The following is a 25350-nucleotide window of genomic DNA, read 5'->3' on the forward strand; positions in this document are numbered from 1 at the left end:
GAGTATCGAAAGGTTGGCGTTTAAAATCTGCTCCCAAAATAGTTTAAACAGAGCCTGGCAGAGGCGCTAAACCGATTTTCGTGTATTTTTTTTTTTCTGACTTACTGCTTGTACTTTGTTTACATATTGTTCACTAGGACTATTTGTAATAAAGTCTTTTTAAAAACTGACATAATTATTATTGTAGTATTAATAAAGTGGGTCATTACTCACGCATAACTCTCTCTAGTATATTAACAGGTAAACAGCCCAGAGAGACTTACCTGTGTTGCAGGAATTTCACAAACGTAATTTACCCAGAACTAAATATAATATTCAATAATTAGAATTTACCTTCCATAATGAGATCATTAGTACCTACTCTCTTCCATCACTTTACGCAGTACTAATTGTACTTGCCAACTCGGACATTTGATAGCAGACACACTTAGGTGTTACGAAAAACCTATTACTAAGGCACTTGGTAGGTTTCTACTTAATTAAATACTTTGTAAGTGCTATTTTAAGGCTCAAGGTTAAGGCTGTTAAATTATATCAAACTATATAACATAACTAACTATCAAGGACGTAGTTTCTTTGACGAATCTTCATCATTTCGTAATTTTTTTGCTGTAGAATTTCGTTAATCTTATTATGCTAAAAGCAAAAAGTTTTCTTCTGCGTTCACAACGTTAGAGGACATAATGTTTAACTTTAACATTTCCATTTTAAAACATGAAATGAAGCATCTTAACTTCTTCTACTACGTTATTGTATCTGAGACTGAATCCTAAAAGAAGAAAAGATTCTACTGTACCAAGACAAAAAGATAAAGTTTATACTATTATTTAGGAGGTATAGAACCTTAAAACAATTCTCAGTTCTTTTATATTTTATTTTGACATCCACCGCTTATTCTCACAGATTACGAAACGGATCTTCAAACACCACTACGAATTGGACCAAGTATTTTAACTGTAACTGAATTTCAGTTGCATAATGTTCATGTAAGTTATGTGTGTAATGCTAGAAATTACGTGTTAACCTTCAAATTTACTTCAACTATTTCAAATATTAAATGTATTAAAATAATATGATTTATTCGCTATTGTTGTGTGTTACATTCCTCGCGTGTTCTTTTAAATTAAATAAATAAGTGTATTAATATAGCGAGTATTTGTTTTCTGTTGTTTCAATCTTTTCTCTTTTTTTTGTGTGGTTAGTGTACAAACTAATGTTAAAGTTTTTCAAACCTCAAAAGCCTGAGAATTGGCTTCTCAATGTGAATATGTAAGTACTAATATTTTAATATTATTCACATTTAATATGATAAAATCTCCTGACTACACATTCGGCAAACGAGAAATTCATACACACATTCTTCCCAAAGGGGTAGACTGATACCAAAGAACACCACTGAGTACGAAACAAACTTATCTGGCCACATTCACATCCATACATCTTGTCATACAGGACCGCCCGCGCCGCGCCGTAATTTCATACAAATACCACATTAAAACCTTTCTGAAAATGTTCTTACAATAATCTCGTGTATTTACTACGCACAAATGATTGACCATGTCTACATGTAACGTACATTCGTTACAGTATAACCGTTTCAAACTGCTCGTCGATAGGTATCAGTCAACTGCATATGTTAGTTTATATTACGATGACTGAAATAGGTTGAGATTTAGACTTCTATTCGTTTAAACGTGTGTTACAATGACACATGACTATTACCAATCTTCATTGTTTGGCCTAGCCTTTCTTCCAAATATATTGGAGTCGGCTTCCAGTTCCGATACAGCCGAGTACCCGTATTTTACATGTAGCGACTGTCTAGTGGAAATCCACAACCCAATTACCTAGTTTACATGATACTGCTCGCTATCACTGGTTGTCAGTTTAAAGTTCCTGATTGACTGGTAACGACTATCGAAGCTATGAAAGTGTTATCCCGGGCCCACAATTTAACGTGTCTTCCGAATCACGTAAGAAATCAGTATGTATAATATGGCCACCCATCCACAAAACAGCCTAGGCAAGCGTAACTTAACCTCAGAGATCTAACCGCGCGTCTGTTGTTACTTAACTTTCCATTCCTCTAATCTTCATTAAGCCTGTCAAATTTGGTTCTAAGGTCAAATCAAAAATAAATTTTACACCCATTTCAATACTATTGAAAAATAATGATTGGTCATGTTTTTCAACAAGTTTGCCGACTAATAAAAATGCTTTAGTTATCAAATCAGTCGGTTTTACAACACACACGAGATGATAAGCGTTTGATAAGTTAACTTATCTTGATAAATGAAAGTATGTCTGCTTTTTATTTATTGACGTCAATACTCATTTATGTACTGACGATTTCTGCTAGCAACAGATTATGCTGTATGTAATTACTACTGTTAGGAAATACCTACTAGTAATAGATTATTAATTAGTTATTTCGTTCCTTGGTGTAATTTTTATTAACTTATTGATTTAATTAATTTAATTTAACTCTCTGTTAATCCTATTTCGATATCAGACGTCATCTAGTTTGCTAAAGTCCCTGGGATGTTGACCTTAAAGTGCACATCCACTTTTCATTCTTAAATCACGCGAAAAAGTGACTAAGTAAATTATTTAACCAAATAAATCTATACTAATATTATAAAGCTGAAGAGTTTGTTTGTTTGTTTGTTTGTTTGTTTGTTTGTTTGTTTGTTTGAACGCGCTAATCTCAGGAACTACTGGTCCGATTTGAAAAATTCTTTCAGTGTTAGTTAGTCCATTTATCGAGGAAGGTTATAGGCTATATATCATCACGCTACTACCAATTGGAGCAGAGTACGGGTGAAAAATGTTACAAAAACGGGGAAAATTTTGTTCTCCCTTATGTGACGCAAGCGAAGTTGCGCGGGTCAGCTATATTTCATAATTTTGTCAACGTGAGTTGCTGCTCCTAAAGTATTTATCAATTCTTTTAATAAAGGTAATAATCAATTAATCGTCTATAAAGCTATAAATAATAATAATTTCTTAGCCTATCAACAAACAAATAATAAACAACACGGTCATTTGTTACCAAACAGCTCACCAGCGATTACATTAAACATACTAATTGGCCATTCACGTTAATTCAGGCAATTAAAAACACGCATTACTTAATTACTACTAAGTAAACAGTTTTTTTACAACGATTACAAACCACGTGGTAATAGAGAATGTCTTTTGTAATAAAATAACGACTTTTATTTAAAAACTATATGTTAGTGTTAAAACATTAGTAATGTGTAATATTAGTTAAATATAAACTTTTTATCTAAGCAAATATTACTTAAATTACAATAAAATATTATTTTATTTAAGCATATTAACGATATTCTGAGGAATTTATATACGAGAGTCATATTGACTGCTTGAATGTTTGGTTTGAAAATACTCTTTTAGAAACACGCCATGCATAGGGGCACGATTATTTTTAAGTTACAGAATTTCAGCCAAATTTCTATAGGTTCAAAAGTCGGGTAAGGGTTTCGTACTTTTCGTTTCACGCCTGCTATAAAGTAATATTTAAATGATTATGTATAAAGTACATATAATTCACCGGACAATATGTCAGTCACTTTTTCAGTCGATTTCTTTATCAGCTACAAAACCATTGCCTTCGGATATCATTGCTCAACACTACAACAAATTATCAATGCATTTTTAAATACAACCTTTCGAACCGCATTATTAAGAAATTTAGATCAAATCGTTAAGGCTTGGTACACACATATTCGGTTTGGCATTAATCGTTCCAAGCGGGCGGCAAAATGATGTGTAGATGAACCCGATCGGCACAAACCAAACAAGTGAGTCGAATCGGTTTTGTTATTCTATAAATATTGCCAAACCGAATATGTGTGTCCCAAGTCTAAGCTGCTATCAAATCGAAATCAGCTTCTCTGCTTACCTCATTGCGTATGCAAACGATTGATGATACATATTACAACAGTTCTTTATCTAAATGTTAATCGTATGATATGAGTTTTATCGTTATTGCAAATCGTTTGCGATTTTTTATGTTTTATTTCAACCGACCTTGTGAATATTATGTAGATTACTAGGTCTTAAATTGTATAATTTGTTACATTATAATATTACTTAGTGTATTTTTGTTATATGTTGCTTTAGCTAGTGACTAGCTGACCCGCGCAACTTCGCTTGCGTCACATAAGAGAGAATTTTCCCCGTTTTTTATTTTTCGTTGCTACTCTTCTCCTAATGGCCGTAGCGTGAAGTTACATAGCCTAAAGCCTTCCTCGATGAATGGGCTATCTAACACTGAAAGAATTTTCCAAATCGGGCAAACAAACAAACAAACAAACAAACAAACAAACAAACAAACAAACTGTTCAGCTTTATAATATTAGTATAGATAGTATAGATAAGTTACTGTAAACTAAGTACCTACTCAGTCTCACGTTCAATTACGAAATAGGATATTTAATGGAACTTAACCGCAGTGTATACGACTTCTTGACCATAGGATCTTCGGTTCTATTCCCGATCGTGCAAAGGACCACTCCTACCCACTGTTGAGTATAGGCCTTACCTCAATATGCCATTTTTTACGAACCTGCGCTTGTGTCATCCATTCCATATAACATTTTTTTTATAGGAACCTGGAGTTTGGTAGTGTGCCCGGTATCAGGGAATTGGCTAGTCCCGTAATGCATGGGATTGACATTGTTACTAGTCCCATGTAAAGCGAACTAGTTTGTATGTACTTTGAGATTATTACTTCTATAATCGTATACATCCACTACCGGTTGTTTTACTAAAGTTAGCTCGACTAAATAAACCCGGATTAGAAGATGTTTAGACAAGAATCCAGGCCAAAGTCGTTAAAGTTCAGCCGAGGCAGTGGTTATAGGGTTATTGTTCATAAATACTAGTTTAAGATAACTACTATGTAAGTACAATATATTATAATATTACCGCTTCCTCTTTGGGTTTAAAATAAATTCAACGGAACAAAGACTTGGCCGTCCCGTTACTATGTGATATTAAATTATAATTAGTGTATGACACTTGTTTAGTTATTCCCCCGAAGTAACAAAAGAGCTTTATTTATGAGTACTGACTCTATACCTACTTTATTTAAACATTACTATCTGAACTTGACGCGATTTCCCCTCCACGCGTAGTTCAAGATGTAAATAAATAAGCTTCACTGCATATTCAATAACCAATTTCAAAGGATTTACCAACAACGCATCGTACAACACAGGATCAAAGCTCAAAGCATGCAATACAAAATTAAATTTCACATTCGTAATAAAAATAAGCAAACTGAAGTAAATAATCGCTTTAATCCTCAAATAATATTCGAAACTTATCATGCAACGCTAAAGTCTAACCATCTTATTTATAAACACACTAGAAACCTATTTTAGTTTAAAAACTACTATAATATGTTTTCTCTTTTTCATTTCGCTAAGGAGTGAAAGAACCAAAACACTTTATAAGCCTTTCATAATTTCATATATTTTTATGAATAAGAGGGTTTGGATATGATTTCGGAACTGCCCAGACTATGACCCATATGCCTACATGCACTAACAACCACAGCATTAGATATATGCCATTAGGCACAAAATTAGCTATGACACATAATGATGTCATACGAGAACAGACATATTGATCCATAATAGGGCACCACTTAATAGGACCGCTGTTTATATGAAGCTTTTAACGATCACATCACGATATATTTCTCTATGGAGTAAAACATATATAGATAGAGGTTGTATCTTTACAATGTTCTCTAGAAAGATGTCAATTTACTCAAACAACTTAATTTTTAACCTGTGACACTATTTTCGATGACAAGTTGAGGTAACTCGTTTTGAAATCAACATAGCTTAGTTAGGTTCGCAAACCTTCTTTATTTTTTGTACATGTATGTATCTTTTAGATCAGTCAGAAATTAAATATCGACGTGCATCAATAATGAAAGTGCCCATTAGTGATAAAATGGCTAACAAGTTATCTACTCATAATGACATAGTTTTCATTAAACATGTCAATTACGAAAAGTACATAAAGCGATTACCGAAAATACGTACAGAATTAAGTGCAAACTGTCTGTAAGGAAACCTTATGAAGTATCTTAGTGGGTTTAAGGGTCTTTCAGAGGCTTACATTATATCCCAAATTAGCGATGTCGTATAGGTGATTTTGTAGCTATATGCATAATTATCACATCGAATATAGCACATGCCCATTAACATTGTGTACTTACCTTAATATCCACAACCCGTTTTGAGGATATAGATGAATAAACATAAAGATATTAAGAGGAAGTGCAGACAGGTGACGGAGCGAAGACGCCGTTGTTGTTACGTCTCCATAGCTCCTCTCCTTACTTCTCGGCTGCTCGCATATATCTTAGACACATTCATAATATAAATCATGGAAACCATTTAGGCCGGTCATTCCTATTGATGCACGTCATTCGTCATTGCATTGAATATATGTAGGTTGTAGTTTTCATTGGAAATATCATGATTGTATTTAACAATTTCTGAATTTAATCCTTCTACGTTCAATAGAACAAAAAAAGTGAGTTAACTGGATAATTTTGGTAAAAAATATTTATGAATACACATACAACTTCCCAAAACTTGAACCTTTGCTTCACAGTGAAAGCTCTACAATCGCAGTCATAGCAGGCATTCATTTCGACACTTACAATGGTATAAAGAGAACCACATACATGGTTCAATGTCGTACAGTCGTAGTTGTAGCTTGCACACAAAGAGCTGAGGTCAACGCGTGCCGTATCTAGCTCGCGTAGGATGCCTGACGCCATACCTGGCCAACCATACGACAATCAACTCTTAATAAATAACTATAACATTAATTAAATAACTTGTCGTTCATGTTTAGAAACAATTAGATCCGAAACAAATATAATGATTACGCAAATAAAATAAATATAAATATCATTGGACAACTCACACAGAGTCTTTTTAATCCAAACTGAGCAGAGCTTGTACTATGGTAACCAAATAATTGATAAACATACTTATATTCTTCTAAATACATACTTATATAGATAAATTAACAACCAGGCTCAGAACAGATACTCGTGCTCATCACACAAATATTTGTCCTGGGTGGGATTACACGTAGCGCTACGGTTATTGCAGTGATCACGTTAACCACTGCGCCAATATTTTTTCGGTATAGATATCAAACCTAAGATCTTATATGCTGGCGAAGCGGCCATGTTAACCACTAGACTCAAAAAGTCATTTTAAATTATTCTACAATTGCCTTGTAGTTAGGTACAGGATAAATGTAACCTAGGCGCTTTTTACACCACTATTTCAGGCACAACCTAAATGCTAAATGGAGCAAGGACTTGGCCGACTGCCATTGCAATCGATCGTAGCAAACTAAACCTTTAGGAAAACTGAGAAGTACGACTAACATTCCAATTATTATTTATATTATTCATAACTACGGGAAGAAGAGTAATAGGTAGAAATTTCTGACAATCTTGTTCGTTGAAAAAAATTAGAGATTATTTTATAAGTACCTACTCTAAAACTTTTACAGTAAACTAAATAAATATTAAAATTCTGACCTTGCAAATAACAAAAGTTCAATCTAGCATTTGATTTAAATCAATAAAATGATTTCAAAACAAAACAAAAAGAGAAAGAGACTTCTAAACAGACATTCCGAAGCATTCACCTTTACAATCTATACATGACTACACTTTCACAATAATAATGAACAAAAGTGCAACAAAATCATGTATAATTAATAAAACATTGTATCACATTAGCGTAATCGTTGCACAACGTCGATCCAATTCGTTTGCTTGATTCAAGGCTACTGCATTTGAATGATGAAAGATGCGCCAACTTCTATTACCTACTTACATTCTTTTGTTAAGGTCGTCTTGTCCACTGACTGTCTACACAACGTGAGTAATGAATTTACCCCCGGTTTCTTAGGTATATTTAGCGACAGTTTATCTATTCAATAGCGTTAAAACTCATACAAAAAAAAACGCAATTGAATAGATATACTACCGCTAAATGTACTCAGAAACCAGGAGTTAAACTACATACTCGTATGTACATAGGATCACGCCTTCTTCCCATGAGGTTAAAGCAGAGACTAGAGCACGCTATTTGGTACGATCCTTGCAAGCTTACCTTGCTCCATAAAATTCATACATTATCTTGTCATACAGGACCTGCACTTTTATTCTGGTAACAATGTTAGTCTGCCTCCGGGCTTGCTCATGTATGTGACTGCAAGTGTCTAGATATTCCATTCAATTTCCGAATCGGGCAAAGTTGCGTAAGTAACGTGCTTTCCGATTTTTTGCAGGATTTTATACGTTTGGGAATATCAGTTCATAGTTTAGTATGACACTAACAATAAAAACGGCAAACGGAAATTCTACATTAATGAGTTTTTTCAGTAACGCAGTCCCCCTAAATTCGCCGTTCTTACTGAAGTATACCTCTGCCTGTACTATCGGGTTTCCAAAGCGTGAATTGAGTAAAGTAAATTCATGTTAAATCTCACACTTGGGAAGTTGTAGTGGTTTGTTATATTCCGTGATAGTGTGTAGGCGTCGAGTGTGAACTATCGAGTGGTACTTGCCGGGATTTATGTCTTAACAACTATGTTCTGCTGACTTAGTAATAAATATGTACAAATCATAGTTTCAACAAGGAAAAAAGTCTATAGTCACAAAGAAAATGAAACTGAAATATATTAAACTTACCTCTACCTTTCTCGAAAGATATACCTACTTATCTAAGAAGGGGACTCGCAGTGTAAAATAAAAATGAATTCGAAGAAACTTACTAGAATGCAAAGCAATAAATTACATTTAAAAAATAAACACATAAAATAGAAAAAACTAATAAAATGTAATAAATAAATCAGTCCCATTACATACATAAGTCAATATCACATGCCATTAATTTCTCAACACAGTAGAATGTTAGCAAAAGTTGCAATATTTTGCAACAAACTTATTGAGTGTTATCATTAACATAAATCTATCGGACTGTTACAATATCTGTTGCATTTCAAAGAGCAACATATCAAGGACTTGACATTTGTAGTATATCTACTTTCTTTGAGTTATAAATTACCATACTTAGTGATGCATGAGATGCATCGAGTCTTCAAAAGCTTAATGCAAAACTCATTTAGCAAGCCTGGAAGCTTTTAGTTTATCTTAATCAAGCCATTATATTTTTAATGTCAGACATGACTCTCTCTCCTTTAGTTATACTCTACCACACTGAAATATTTGAAGCAATACAACTTATAACACTTTCCATATAGTCCATCGAAATGTTACAATTTGAGGGCCGAATATTGCATTTCTTAGAGGACGCAATTTTATTTTTGGAACGTGTAGGGGGGGTCAATAGAAGCTTCACTTGAAGTTTGTGGGGTTGCCACTCTTGTCCCCCGGCCGCCATCTTGGAAAACACTTTTTTTGCTATATCTCAGAAACTATGCGTCTTACAATAAAATTGTGAAAGCATAATTTGTAGTAAATTATTTTGCTTACAAATATGTTCCATAACTTTTTGCCCTAAATTAACAATTAAAGAAGTTATAAGCAAAAAAGTGCAAGTGGGTGCCCAGTGCCAGATGGGTTGACGATATTGCAAGGACAGCGGGACAGGGTTGGCTTGAAATAGCCAAAGATAGAGATAAATGGAAATCTTTGGAAGAGGCTTTTGAATACATCATACAAAGGTTTAATATATTAAGATAAAAACTGCACAAGACATTTTAAAAACGACTTATTTTTTTTCCGAATTCTCGACGTCAGTGTTAGCCAGTAGTATAATAATAAAAAAAATATTTTTAAATAACTGCTATTAAAAAAACAGTTTTTGATTACTTCTAAAATGTAAATTCGATACTGGGTTCTCAAAATAAAAGTAGCTAAGAAAGTGAGGTCCAAGTTCCAGAACATTCGAAAGCCGACCGGTTAGACCCACTATAGTGTTGGTTACGTCAAGTCATATGAGCCTTTTGTTTTGCTCCCTATCTGGTTACATTGCCGTGTTGGGTTCAGGCTAAACGCTCTTAAAAATGGATCTTTTACATGGACAAAATAAGCGAAAGTTTTTGTGTAATGGGATATCTGGAAAGGCTTATTTAATTTCGCATACAATTAATATATGTATATGAATTAACCGTCGTATATGATCCAAATGTTGTCTTTACCCTAAAGCCGTGGAAGGAGGATAACAAATTAGAAGATACCGTCATTCCTACAACCAAATTGATAGCGAAAACCTTTTTAGAATCAACCAATTATGGTCGAACATCTAACTCCCTTTAGAGGTTATCAATTGCAAAAACTACACACCTGACATTTTTGAAGGACATCCTCAAAAACATCCCTACTTTATCCTTTTAATGTGTCCCCTCGCATTCCCATTTACGCACCCCATGAACTATTGTATCATATTCCTTCAATTTATACAGCTTAATAGCCATAAAGGTCATCTATTCAAATGAGGATAACCGTATTTCAGCCAGTTTGCAGTTCTACATTGGTAATGAGAACGACTACTAATTGTATGCAAGTAGAGTGTAACGTAAAATTTCCAGCAAACAATGGCTGTAAGATGCGTGATTTTCTTATTCAGTACACAAATTATAAGGTTGGCATTTTTATACAAGTCCCTTGTGGTTTAGACGAAATTCATTTGAAAGGTGAGGACGTTAAACACGTAAGCCGTTTCCTTTATTCGTCAAACACCTATTTATTCATTGTGTTACTATTTACTTAGTCACGAAAACACGTAAAGTTGACTTATGCACCTATTGAAACTAGTGTTTCCACGAACTTTTATAAAGCCACTGATTTATAGGTCACAATAAGAACAATAGTTAGGTTGCAAGCATTAGATCCAAACCTCCAAATAATGTTGTCATGCGTGATACTTTAATTACTACAAAATTTTAATTACTGCGCTGTCATGTTATGAAGTCTTAACTAATATAAGACTGAACAAATCATTTTGCAAAACATAATTCATGTTAACGGATTATTTCATTAAATCTCAATTTCTAATAACATCTATTGACACATCTTATTAACATCAAACAGGTGAAGATCGTCCTCAATATCATATTTAAAAGTGAAGATCCACAGCCCTAAAGCCATATAGCCTAAGTCTTCCAAACAATCATTTTCTAAGTAATGTGTTAGTACTTTCACTTGTTCTCGACAAGTGCAATCTAGCCTAATGTTCTAAGAAACGTGGGGCATTTAGCTTTTGTTCTTAGTGCGATCTCATTGGTGTCATACGAGTACATATTGTGTCGTAAAGTGAGTTATAAGTGGTGTAATTCGCTTAAACTACATTACTTTATAGATGTTGAATGTGTACCGAGTTAATCTAGTTTTTTTAAGCCATTGTATTAGGTGTCGGGTAAATACGACTTATTGTACCTATGCTGCAATGTGGGTTTCCTTTCCACTAATATGGTAGTGGCGCGGCCCTGGTTACATATTTATTATTATATTCATGGGCCAAAACTATACCAATAAATTACATATTAGTACTTACCTTAAGATCGTGCGTAATCATATGTTTAGCGAGTTAGCGACACATCCCCATAGAATTTTTAAGTTCTATGATTTTCTCAACATTATTCTGGTATTTTCTTGTACTGAAACCACTATACAAAGGTTCTGTTACCGAAAAACAATTAACTCTTTTACCAGCAGTTCTCTGCAAAGATCTATTGTCCCGATTTGGTAATACAAAAGTTCACAATCGTTAAATGGTAAGTTACAGAGAGATTCATTGAACTTTACAAAGGACAAATATTCGTATGACCTACAAGTGAATCCGGATGTTTGTACGTACTACCCACACGGGGACACGATATATCAACAGTCCCGTTATACAAATACATATGTGATTAACACCCACTAATAATTATAATATAAAGAAGATACGCAGTAATTAAATCTCTCATCGATAAATAAAAAAGATCTATAAATCAATAAAATGTTTCAAAGTTAATTCATTTTGACTTAAGTATAATATCAAATTAGAAACTAGTCCAAATAAGATAATATAAATAATAATATATATTATATGCTTAAATATGTACTTTTTACTTTAAGCCTACAACAGAAATAAAGTGGATTCATCACAGCAAAAAATATTTTCACTGGCTCTACAAACACTGATTAATGTGAACATTTGACTTAAAACTGTTTTCTTTCAAAGTTGTTAGTACAGTTATAAGGTATATGAGAATATATAGGAAATCAACTCGTGGAAATCATTAAAATTTACATAAACACACAATCTCACTATGACTCATAATAATATAAACTTAACCAAGGACGCGTTATAAAATTGAATTTTACGAGCATTATCGGCGCCAGTTGTCCACGAGTGTGGCATAAAAACATAATATTAACACTACTTAGCAGTAATACAAGCATAATATGATATCTTTTAAACAATATAATAAGGTTTTTGAACCTTCAGGAAGAAGAAAAAAATGGTCTTTTTCATTGCCGACATCTGTATAAAAGTATTATGTGAAGATGCCAAGGTTGTCAGTCTAAAATAAGAAATATGAATCATATATCCATTCATAAATTAGCAAGATTTTAATGAGAATTATATTTGGATATGAATGAGGCAAGGGAAGTTTGTAAGGATCGTACCAAGTGGCGTTCTTTGGTCTCTGCCTACCTTTGGGAAAAGACTGTCATGTTATGTAAGTATGTATATCGTTTCGGTTAATGTTATTGCTATTAGCATATTCTGCAATATTTTGTTTATTAAAAAGACTCTAACATTTTAAATTATTCATTATGGAATCAAACATTTAGAGAAACAAATCTAGACTACATTATGCAATTTTATTTCACATTAGAATTAATTTACTCAACTAATTCTGTAATATTTTATTCAGATTGTCATCATAACATTAAGAGTGAGTGTAAACTTGATTGCTTGCTAAATTATAACGTTTATAAATATTCATGAAATTAGCCAAAGAGATATTATTTATGATTTATTTGTCTACAAATTAAACTAACAGTCTTCAATCGAACTAGGTACTTTTTGACTGACTTCAAAAAACATAGGTGGTTCTCGATTCCATCGTATTTTGAATAGCCTCGGCTGAAAAAAAACATCATCTTAATGCCATAGACTTTAGCTCTAAATGGTATACACCATTTTCATATATAAGTACGAACGTAGACTGGGATAGATTCAAGTGATGACAAGAAATCTAACTGCTATATGTTTGCAGCAAACAGTTTATAAACTTAGTTCCATCAGCCCTATTAACAATAAATAAAAGCAACATTAGTATTCTGAGTGTGTCAATGGACAATGATAGATGCAAATGACTCTCAATTTGGTATGAATAACGGATTCGCCCATACTGGTAATAGGTACTTATTACTGACAACGGGGCATTCGTACCTACTTAGAAAAGAAGACTACGGTACACTTGAAACAAAATAAACATGTTTAAAAACCAGACAATATTTGTTTTTATTTATAAAAACACACGAAAAGCTCGCCTAGGCCGAGTTGCTGATAGTCTTTCTCTAACTAAATAAATATAAGTATATATTTTCTTTCTATTATCCTGCTAGTAAATATATTTGGAGAATTGTAGAATAATCAGGTTTGTAAACGCACTCTAATCAAGGTAATTAGAACTGTTATATAAAAGTTACAAAGTTTAAACTTGCACTCCAACTTTCACATTAACATAGTAATTTATATGTTAATTTGACTAATCGTATGAACAGACATGAAATCAATTATTTATAATTATGATCCTCAATTGATCAGTCTCGCCGTCTCGCGGCTTCATTAGCGCACTGTACGAACTGCAATGATAAACATTTAAGAATTATGTAGCAAATCAACTTATACAATTAACTTTCGGTCAAATCGCTCAGTCGCTTTGCCCGGTTTAAAACGTTAATAAACAAAAATTCATTACAGTTTATACACCTAAACCTTTCTCTTAAATTTGTTGTTGTTTTTAAGATCTAAGTTTCTGCATAGAGACAGGAAGCGGAAAGCGACATTATTTTATATTATGTGGTGAAGAATATTCCATTAATTTCAAATTTCAGCGAAAGTAACATTCCCTGTTAGGATTGAAGATTGTTTAAGTGAAAAATAAATGCAAATCTACAAAATTCTAAACATCAATAAAACTAAAATTACTTTTGTTGTCTAGACACGATCAAAAACAAAATACCAGAATTAATTACTGTATTTTCTAATAATGAAGTATCTTTAATACAATAATATGGCCATATGCATAGTCATGGAACACGATGAAAGTGCATTCCCATTACGCACAAGAACAGATTTGACCCCGTATTGGCATGCTAATTGAAAAACTTTCCCACGTAATGCACGCTAATTATCACTTTGACTCATCTAAGTAATGTGAGTTTATAAATGCTTAGACAAACAGCCTTAAACACGGATATAACATGACCTAAGTGTTGACAAATAGTCTCGTTAAGTGGGGTTAGGTAAGCAAATTAGGGAATTATTTCGGTCTACTTAACGCATGTTTGTCATCTCCGGAATCTTTTTGCATATTCTGATTATACATAATTTGTTAGAGCATTCATCATGCAGTGTACTAAAAAATATATGTTTTTCTTTCTTTCTACGAACCTTCTTTTGTCTTAATGTTGCTTAAAACTGGTTTAATAAACGACATAAACACTTTTAAAAACCGGATAGAGATGAGATAAAATTTCTGATACAATTAATTCTATCGTCACTTCCATCACCTGCTATCAATTAAAAAGCACCAAAGTGCTTCTAAACATGTTACTTCCTTCCCAGACATCCTTTAACAAATAAACAACCAACTACCACTCTACAATCGCACTATGAACGTAGATATCTTCATTTGGCGTTATTTTAACCACAAGGTGATTGACTCCCGACGTTTTTGGTAACAACTTGCTTCACCAAAATAGTCTCCAACGACGAGCTTTGAGCTAAACATACAAACGAACAAAGTTATGCTAAAAATAACTCTGTGTCCCGTACAATAAGGTTGAAATTACATGTTTAAAATATTGTATTATTCGGTATACATGTGCGGAACACAAAAATGCGATGAGAATCTTTAATGAACGCAATTGGACACGTTTCCGAACTAGGCGTGAATTTATTATTAGGTTCAATCTTTAAGTTAAAGGAATTTAGACGGTAAAATTAAACGAGCAGCTTATTTTAAAAGTAATGAATTTTTATTACCTACTTTAAAAATAAAGCTTCCTTTTTCGTTTCTCTTTTTGTAAGAACTGATATAAGTTCTCTGTATACACTACCGAAGAAAGAACATTGAAGGATATTCTGATTTTTCAGTGATATATTCACTACATTCTAGATTCTAGAATTCCACTATTAACAAATGCACAGCTACAAGAGACTAAGCCGAGAAGGATTGAGGATGCGAAAATATGAGATCTTTCTATTACGACAAACATGATGTTGTTATAAAAAAATATCCACCTTTCTCATAGTTATAACCATATTTCACCACCTCAACAGCTCGTCTAAATATGTTCGAGAAAGATTGATGCTAAGATAGGAAGCAAAGAACAGTTCGTGACTTGGAGAGCACGTCGCGCCCATGAGCCGCGGCTATCGTGTGCGAACATCTATACACGCTTCTGACTCAGATATCTGATAGCAGTGCCAAATACTCGCCTCTATTATGTGAAAAATTTACGATACTTACCTTACATTTTTAATACATCATGCTTTTTTATTAAGCACGCCCTTTAAAAACTAATATGATTAAAAAAAGTATGATTTTTTGAACGTATTCACAATCTTGGTGAATCTTGTGATCAAAGGTTTTAGAAAACTCTGGTTAGGCTGAAAATTTAAAGACTTATTATACTTTTTGTATGATTCTGGTAGTTTAAAGTCGTAAAATATTTCCTGCACATTACCACCTTTCCGCTAAGCTATCGAACTTCCAAGCTGACCCAGTCTCGTGAAACAATCTGAAACAATAAAATTCGTGCCGGCCATCAAATGGGGCAGCGCCGCACGCGACGTCGTGTTATTAATTAAACGATTTTTGCGGACATTTTCACGTAACACTGTTGTAAAAATGCACAATTGAATTAGGCGTTACCGGACGTCCATTGTCGAGGTATGATTGAGGAAACGCATCAAAGCTGTCATCATAATCATCTGTTAACATTCACCCGCTGGAAAGGGAGACTAAAAGATACGTATGGAAGATCACAATAAGACAGGAACCTACCAAATAATTTGGCTAAGACTGTAGGTGCAATAGAGAAACTTTAGCGCGATACTCTACAGTCGGTACTATCGAGTATAGAGAGTTTGACATTTAAAATGTAAGGAAAATTTGTTCTCACGGCGCCCGCTAGAGGCGCTGATCAAATTTTCACACAAAACTTCTCGATAGCTTGCCGATTGTTGATAGTCGATAGTGGTAAAGAATTGCGCTACTGATCGAAATGCAAATATGTATAGTTTCTCCAAGAAACATTGCATATTTACACTTAGTATACAATAAGAATACACAATATGGCCCCAAGGAAGGAAACACAAAGTTCTATATACTGAGAACATAATATAAATAAAACTGATACGTCCATTAAGGTCGTGAGAACAGGGTATATGGGTCATTGCAACCGGATGGTCCTATCATAGGGATGACAAATACACTGCAACTGCAATATGTGCGTATTGCACGTACGCTACTTTACTATGCCAGGGAGAGACCACGAAAATAAGGATTTAGTTGAGTTGAGACACATTTTATACTAAGTATTTTCATTAATAGATAATCATGACAGATAAGTCTTTAACCCCCGATTTCTGAGGTACATTTAGCGGTAGTTTATCTATTGAATAGCGTTTTTTATATTAATTTTTACGCTATTGAATAGATAAACTACCGCTAAATGTACCTCAAAAACCGGGGGTAAGTAATTCTTGGCAAATTACATGCATGTCGTTTTAAAAATTGTAAAGTTAAGTCAGGAACCAACAATTGTTTTTTAATTTATTTTAACTTCTACTGCATTCGCGAAATTTAGGAAAAAGCGAAAATTGTGTGGTTTTCTTTACAATATGACAGTAAAGAAAGTTTATGCATATAAAGAAAAATGCAAAATTATGCGCATGAATCGTGATGAATGTGCAACAGAATGACCTCAGATCGACACGCATATTTCGCGCGAAATTTCGCGTCTCCATAAATGCATATAAAAAGTAAACATTATTCTTGCTGTTTAACACTAAAACCTAGATATTTACTTCGTCAAATGACTACCAGGCTTAGTCATTGTAAAAATATTGGCTTATTTGACTCTTTGCTTCTTTATGACTAGTCAATCACCTAAACCACTATTTAAGTTGACCCCTACAACATGTGTCTGACGTCATATTATTAGTCACTTACAGAAATACCTGCCAAGATTTATGACGAACGACCTACAATAGACGACACTTAAGACCTTAATAAACTAAATATTTTTCAATACAACTTATGATCTCACGCAGCCTTTACGTCAGCACATGCAGGGAGTGGCAGTCGAAATAATTATTGTTTATCAATTTCCTTTTCTCTTAATAATTTACAGACCAATTAACGATATAATAATATAATGTATACTATTTTCAAGATTTTTATCGGTGTGGCCTAACAGCCAAATTAATGCAGTTGGCATTTATCAACCCTATTAACTATCTATCTATCTATCAACCAAATGTTCCTTAATATCTAAGGGTCGATTACCTACTACTATCGATTTCGACAAAGTGTGTGTATAAAAGACTGATCAGCGCTCCTGGCGTATTTTGCAAGAACTACGATTAGAAATGTCAAATGCTCGCTAGTTAGTATGAACTGGATACGATTACAATACGGCTTTGGCTGGTGTTAACTAATGCTGTTGCTAAATGAAAATCTACATAAATAAATAAAACCAAAGAGCAGCGATCTTCAAATATAAACAAGCTTTATGTAAAAGCTTACAACGGCTTAGCAACAACTGAACTTTCTTTTCGCCACATAATATCCAAGACATTTTCCACGCTTCCCCTAAATTTCCCTAAGCGACACCCACTCTGAGTAATCATTTAGTAAATCGTCCCACATACTAATGTTCCTAATGCCGCGATATTTGAACATAATGCCAACAAAGTTGACATTCTGAAATGACGCCATATTGATTCTCCGCAGTCGACACTGCAATACGACAATTCTTACGTAAAAGATTAATGTCAAGACAGTTTCGTTACTTCTTTTATTTTACGACAGGTATTAATATAAAATGTCCGTGAATGATTTAGTTTAGGTCTCCTATAACTTTCTCTTATATGGATTTGTGCAACGTTTTTCAATACCAGTTGCTAAGCCTCCACCCTTTCTTTATAACCTAGAAATAAAATATCTGGTAGGTAATCTTTTACAGCGTTCAAATCAATGATTTCTAACACGGTAAATATTTTAATTTTTGTGCCGTCCTTAAAGAAATTTGTGGCTATGTTAGTGTGTTTATTGCGGCAAAACCCAGTAGTAGGTTTTTTGTCGGACTGAATTTTACCTCATTAGCTAGAATTTTATATTCCATTTCAGCGTGTATCAAGTCATGTACACTAGTATAGTGTACAGACTTCTTCAAAAATTGCGTGAATAAGTGATCACTCAGTCATGTTATAACAACACAACACAACGTAAAAATTTGTATTTCAGCTTTTTATACTATTCGAGGTAACGAAACCATATCGCGTTCTAGCCATTCGCGATTTCGGGACAGCGCCATCTGTTAGCAGCAATATGAACTAAATTAACTGTCTTGAACCAGTACTAAAATATTTTTTTAATCATTCCGCGTTCTCGCGAAATCAAATATAATTATTATAATATAATAAACATACTATTGTACGAGATAGTGCCCATATATTCGCTGTTACATTTAAATCGTCACGTAAACTTAATGATCTGTATCATAAATACAAAATACTACTACCTGCAGGCTTTACAACAAAGCAAAATTCGTTAACAGCTTTATGTCGTAAAGGGCCGGCTTTTAGTACTTCATTAAGGTAAAACCTATTGTTCAAATCTTTCACAAACAAACCCTTTCATATTTGTCTATAACAAACAACGTGTTTACCGTTCCCATGCTGATAATTAAACGTCTTAATTACCTATTTGGTCTTTTTCTGGCAATGAGAGATGGGTCAGTGTAGTGTTAGAAACCATAGAAGATGGGCTACAATGAGTGTGAAGGTGTAAACCCGAGGAAGTCGGGGGATTTCAGTGATTTCTGTTATGTGGTTTTCGTTTATGCGAAGCTTGCGAAATGTTGGTAAGTTCGTTTCTATGATGATACAAGATATTAAGGACGCAGATATGTGTTGTAGTTTATTTTGACATCGTAAGCTTTTCTTTACTATATTCTATACCCTTTGTCACTATATGTATTTGGTATTCGTCTAGTCATCTAGCGTACGCAAGAGTGTCGTGACATTTTTCAAGGAAGGTTTTCTACGGTTTCTCTTCGACTAATGTTGATTGTTTTCGAAATGCTTTTATTCTCCAAAAATATAACTTCTACATTGATTAAACCTGAATACGACTTAACTTTATGAACTTTAAACGCTCAAAAATTGGTGAATTCACCAAATGTTTTTAAATAGTAGGTACCTACCTACCAACCTGACATCGAAACTTTACATATCCCTGTTGCCAATAAATCTTTATTAAATGTGGCTAAGTTCTTACCAATGTTGTTTGTTTGACAGGCTCCTGCGACCGGTGTCAGTGCAGGGCATGATGGAGCACGCTCTGCAGCACCGCGAGCGCGTCGGCGTGCAGGACTTCGTGCTGCTCGAGGACTTCCGCTCCGAGGCCGCCTTCATCGACAACCTCAAGAAACGTTTCAACGAGAACATTATCTATGTGAGTTCACTTTAAAGCCCTCCGTAATTGTTTTGAGACAGTTAGACACAGTTTTGAGTTCCAGGAGCTTTAGGAAAGTCAATTTTCAATAGTACTCCAGGTGGATTTTGGTATGGAGAATAACAAATTTCTCCTTGTATTTGATCAGAATATTTTTTTATCTTCTGAGAGCACAACTCCTTGATACTAAACCTATTGGACATTGGAAGGCTGTCCTTAATTGTACACTTATTTCTCATTATTAGTTTGTTTCTGACTTGTTGAGAGCAAAAATTTTATAACCTCTTCCGATGACAGCAGTGTAATTAAATGTATTCTTTCTTCTAGACCTACATCGGCAATGTGCTCATATCGGTGAACCCCTACAAGAACCTACCCATCTACACCGAAGAGAAGACCAAGCTGTACTACAAGAAGGCGTTCTTCGAGGCCCCTCCCCACGTGTGAGTCACTATTACATACTATCTTTCTTCTATATGTAGTAGGTACTTATCAACAGGAAGTGGTTGGATTTTTAATCGAACTTAGATTGCCTGACAAAATCAAATCGAATGTAAATTAAATTAAGATAAAATCGATTTGAACAATACATTGACTGATTTGGGTTTTGTATACCTAAAACCAGGGAGTGCCTTATTAAGCTATTGGTCAGAGCATCCGGTATTTCGCTTTCCACTAAAATAGTCTTTTTGGAAACCATTGTTATAACGACAATGTGAATGCTTTACATGTAGGTAATTTTAAATATTTTTATGTGTCTACTTAGGATATAGAATTAAATTTCTTTCTAACTGGAGATTTTGATCCTGTCCTGTCGGCCTAATATAGGTAGAGTCCAGGCATTCCTCACTACCATACTAACTTTCACGTTTTCAAAATAGTACCCACTCCATTTTATTCCTATGAACTATCACGATTGTAATCATAGGCACCCGTATAATTCCCAGACTAGATCAGAACATATATATATAGGTTATCTGAACGTGGATTACTCACAGCACGTGAGATATCGTAAAAATATGTTGATTGCTATCAGCTGGACAATGTGGAACTCTTCATACGGTTATAAAGGAAGTCTAACAACATTGTACTATGTATCTCCATATCATTATTATAATTATTATCTCTAGAAGCATCCTTACACTAAGCATTCCTATACTATATGCGATCTATTTTTTTATGACGATTTTTTATTAAGTGGTAACTATACTAAACAAATTCGTGACAGTATAGAGGTATTAACGTAAACACGCATTTTACCTTGGATTACTTGAAGTTTTGGCACAATTTACACTGTTTCCCAGTCTCGTTTTCGTGTTATTCTATATACGATAGGCAAAAGACTTTGCCGCGAAGCATAATACATCTTTGCATATCCGCTTGGGCCTATAGACAGTAATGAGCAATCGTGAAAGCTCATCGATACCTAGACACGTGCAGGCTATCACGCGATCACAAAGATTACAAGATAACATGTACTTTATCCACACGTCTCTTGTAATTAACGGATTACAATATCTCTGTGATAATGAATTTAATAACTTATTATATTCATATCGTTATTAAAAAGATTAGGCGTCTACATAATGCATGGACAGGATTTCTGACTAGAATAACATTTGTAAGAATGAGTTTTTAATCAAAATATTGTTAGGTTTTCTTGTCTTCTTGCTGCTATCGAGTTGAGCCACATTTCGTCATAAGTTTTATTTCTGAATCTCTTTTATCAAAAATGTAATGTCTAAAATCAGCTGTTTCGTGATAAACTTCAGATATAGCTCCAAGAATGTAGAAAAGAAAGACCTCTTTCAAAGATTAGGAATCAATTCCTATCAGGAATCAAGATTATCAGTGACATCTGATATGTGGGAAAAACGATGAGATAAAATTCTGATTACAATCTTACCTTTATCAAGTTCTAAGAGAAAGTGACCTAAATATAAAAAGGACACAAGAAATACTTTCAATTTGAAGACTGTCTGAGCTGATATAACAAAATAATGAAGTCAGAAAATACTGCCTCCGTCTGGTAATAGACCACTGTTTCGTATATTCAAGTGATCAAGAAAGCAGTAGTTGATAATGAAAATGCTATCTCGATGTTAGAATGATTATAGAGCACGAGCGGGAGGGAAGATATATGTTTCAATGGTACTTATTTCTAGATATGTATAGAAACCTTACCAACATTACCATATATGGTCACAACTGATAAACCAACAATACTAAGGGGCTTGAAACCGCAGCTACTTCTAAATACACTCGACATTCCTACGATATCGCATGCATGACACATTTCATAATATTCCATGTGAAATTAGGCTCTCATAGATGTTTATTATTGTCAGATAATGGTACTTATCGCAGTTCGATAACAATGCTTATTGAATACGACGCCCTTGTTATCTGCGATACCGATGATGATAAAGATTGCTATTATACAGCTGAGTAAAGGTCACTATTACTACTTTCCATTATTCTCAATTATAGCGTAACCGTTGCTATGAGACTGCAGTTTTACTCGTGTTAGAAAACCTTATCTCAGTCATGTCATTACTTTTTATTAAAAAAAGATATATATTTCCTCTACTTAAATTGGAACTTTACTACATTATTATAACGTATAGACCTTACTGGATGTCGTTAACAGTAGTCAGACGCTTGAAAGTCTGACAACCAGTCTTTCGAAGAGTGTCGTGTTACCCAGGTAACTGGGTTGTGGAGGTCCGATAGGCAGTCGCTCCATATAAAATACTGATATCCAGCTGCATCCGGTGAGACTGCAAGCCGACTCCAACATGAAAGAAAGGCTAGGCTGATAATGATATTGTTGGACGATGGATCAATTTATAGTTGCTCCTTTTAGTCGATAATGGTTTTCCAGGTGTCTATTTATTGTGTAATACCTACCTAGTCTTCTGTCAGTAAGTTATCATTCGAAAGTTGAAGTAACTTATCGATCTATTGTTTGTTACAGATTCGCGATCGCCGACAACGCTTACAGGTCCTTAGTTTACGAACATAGAGAACAATGCATCTTGATCTCGGGTAACTACACAGTGTTATGTTTTATTAACTAACTGATACATTATATCTACACTCCATTGTCCTCTTATAAGCTAAGATATAATACAACCATGTTTTATTTTCAGGCGAATCCGGCTCAGGCAAAACAGAGGCCTCAAAGAAGGTTCTAGAATACATTGCAGCACGTACAAACCACTTACGCAATGTAGAGACAGTGAAAGACAAGCTTCTTCAAAGTAACCCCTTGCTGGAAGCTTTCGGTAACGCGAAGACCCACAGGAACGACAACTCTAGCCGTTTTGGAAAGTACATGGACATCCAGTTCAACTATGAAGGGGCTCCTGAAGGAGGACATATCTTGAACTACCTTCTGGAGAAGTCCAGGGTCGTGAGTCAGATGTCTGGGGAGAGAAACTTCCATATTTTCTACCAATTACTGGCTGGTGCCGACCAGGAACTGCTGAAGCGGTTGAACTTGCAGTCAAGGCCTGAGGCTTATAAATACACCACCGATGCGGTAAGTCTGCATGATCTATGAAATAATATTAATCATTTGCATTTGTTTTTGTATGCATTAAGCGGGGAATTCACTAGACGGACATAACCACAGGCAAGTCTGCAGAAGTGCAGACATGTCCGCCAGACCTCACACAATATTTAATAGAATGTTTCAATATTTGTGGAATAAAAAGCCACATTGTTATTCAGTGGACGGAAGCTGAATATCATTTGTTGCAGTGATTAGCAATGTAATGCTTTAATTTAATCGTTAGAGTATCCTCTAGTGATAATACGAGAGGATATGGTTTGTCTGGAGGACATACAAATTTTGCATAAGTTTTAACGCCCCCACAGCTACTTATAATGATAACGACTGATTCGATGGCTATACATGCATCTAATCATCCTCAAATGTGCCTTAAAAACTAACCTTTACCAACCCGTTAAAATACCTTTGACGTTTTTTTTCAACATACTGTAAATACTCACGGTGCACAGACCTACAGGACTCTATAACCCAAGGGCCATCCCCATTAAAGCTATCTAATATTATGTTATTGACGAGATACATCACAGGGTTTTCTGGATGTCAGAAATTAATAGAAAGAGAAGAGCAGAACTTTTCGAAAGTAACCACCAATCAAGGTCCTCAGCTGACTGACAGATGCAGATCCCTCGCAGATCTATTAAATGTCTGGGTAATTCTTAATCATCATCATCTTCTCCAGGCCTCTCCAGCAAACCAGCGGTCTCACGACGCGGCCCAGTTCCACATCGTGCAGGAAGCGATGAAGGTCATCGAGATCGGTGCCACGGAGCAGAACGAGATGTTCGAGATCGTCGCCAGCGTGCTGCACCTCGGTAACGCCAAGTTTGTGCAGAACGACAAGGGATTCGCTGAGATCCTGTCACATGATGCTAACACTGGCAATGTGGCTGAGGTAAGTTGTTGAAACTACATTGTTCAAGACGGTTTTCTAAGTGTTCTTTCATTTGGAGTGAACAAGACAGGAGGAGAAATTAAGGACAGACACTCATCGCTTGTCCTGCCTATTATATCATAATCTCGGATATTTTGTCGTAGTTGATACCTATTGCAAATCAATTCTTCCATTCTTGTAGCTAACGGTCAAACTACAGTCAAAGTTGGTTTACCACCCATCCAAGAGTAGACCGTGATTGCTACCTTTTAAAGTGAATTCATGCAACTGGCAATGACTTCATAGATGATGAAACCATAGTACTGGACCTTTAGTAAGCGGTTCTAGATATATTAGATAGAAGCTTAAAATTGTTTAATTATTTATTTTTATACAATTTCTCGGGATGAATTTCTACTTAATTTCTATCTCGCATCTCCGCCTTGTACACGCGGTGTCTTGTTTGTTTTGTTCGTTCATATTTAAGCATTCCCTAACTATGTCCATTGTTCGATGTGTTTATATAAATACGGTACTATTAGAGTGCCATTGTCGGCCTCACTTATGACGTCAGTTAGATTCACTTTATGTTATAACAATAAGCGATAGATTGCGGCCTGTAATTCAACCGATAACGCATGTTCCTATCAATTAATATGAATATGAAGATAATGAAACGCTAGTAAAAGTTACTGCTGAATATTTTACTTCTCTATAAAATCATTGATTTTCATGATTCAATTTAGGTAAAATATTTCTGCTGGCCTTTAAGCACGAATTTCAATGCAAAATCAAAAATTTTATCAATGTGAAAGATTGTATAATGGCGTTTTCTGGTACCCCTGCCTACCCCTATGGAAAGAAGGTTATTTTTGTGTTGTATGTATGC

General features: G+C 34.5%; 1 protein-coding gene across 2 annotated transcripts in view; it reads left to right on the forward strand.

Annotated features, from left to right (window-relative positions):
• Nucleotides 1–25350, forward strand: part of Myo61F (unconventional myosin 61F) — a 56095-nt gene that overhangs the window by 21586 nt on the left and 9159 nt on the right. For both annotated transcript variants that reach the window (XM_076121870.1, XM_076121871.1), the window contains 5 exons: nucleotides 19857–20013; nucleotides 20341–20456; nucleotides 22991–23061; nucleotides 23166–23557; nucleotides 24270–24482. In XM_076121870.1, the coding sequence (XP_075977985.1) occupies nucleotides 19857–20013; nucleotides 20341–20456; nucleotides 22991–23061; nucleotides 23166–23557; nucleotides 24270–24482 (949 nt within the window). The remainder of the gene's footprint in view (nucleotides 1–19856; nucleotides 20014–20340; nucleotides 20457–22990; nucleotides 23062–23165; nucleotides 23558–24269; nucleotides 24483–25350) is intronic.

The sequence above is a fragment of the Anticarsia gemmatalis genome, chromosome 13 (assembly GCF_050436995.1).
Source record: "Anticarsia gemmatalis isolate Benzon Research Colony breed Stoneville strain chromosome 13, ilAntGemm2 primary, whole genome shotgun sequence".
Lineage (NCBI taxonomy): Eukaryota > Metazoa > Arthropoda > Insecta > Lepidoptera > Erebidae > Anticarsia > Anticarsia gemmatalis.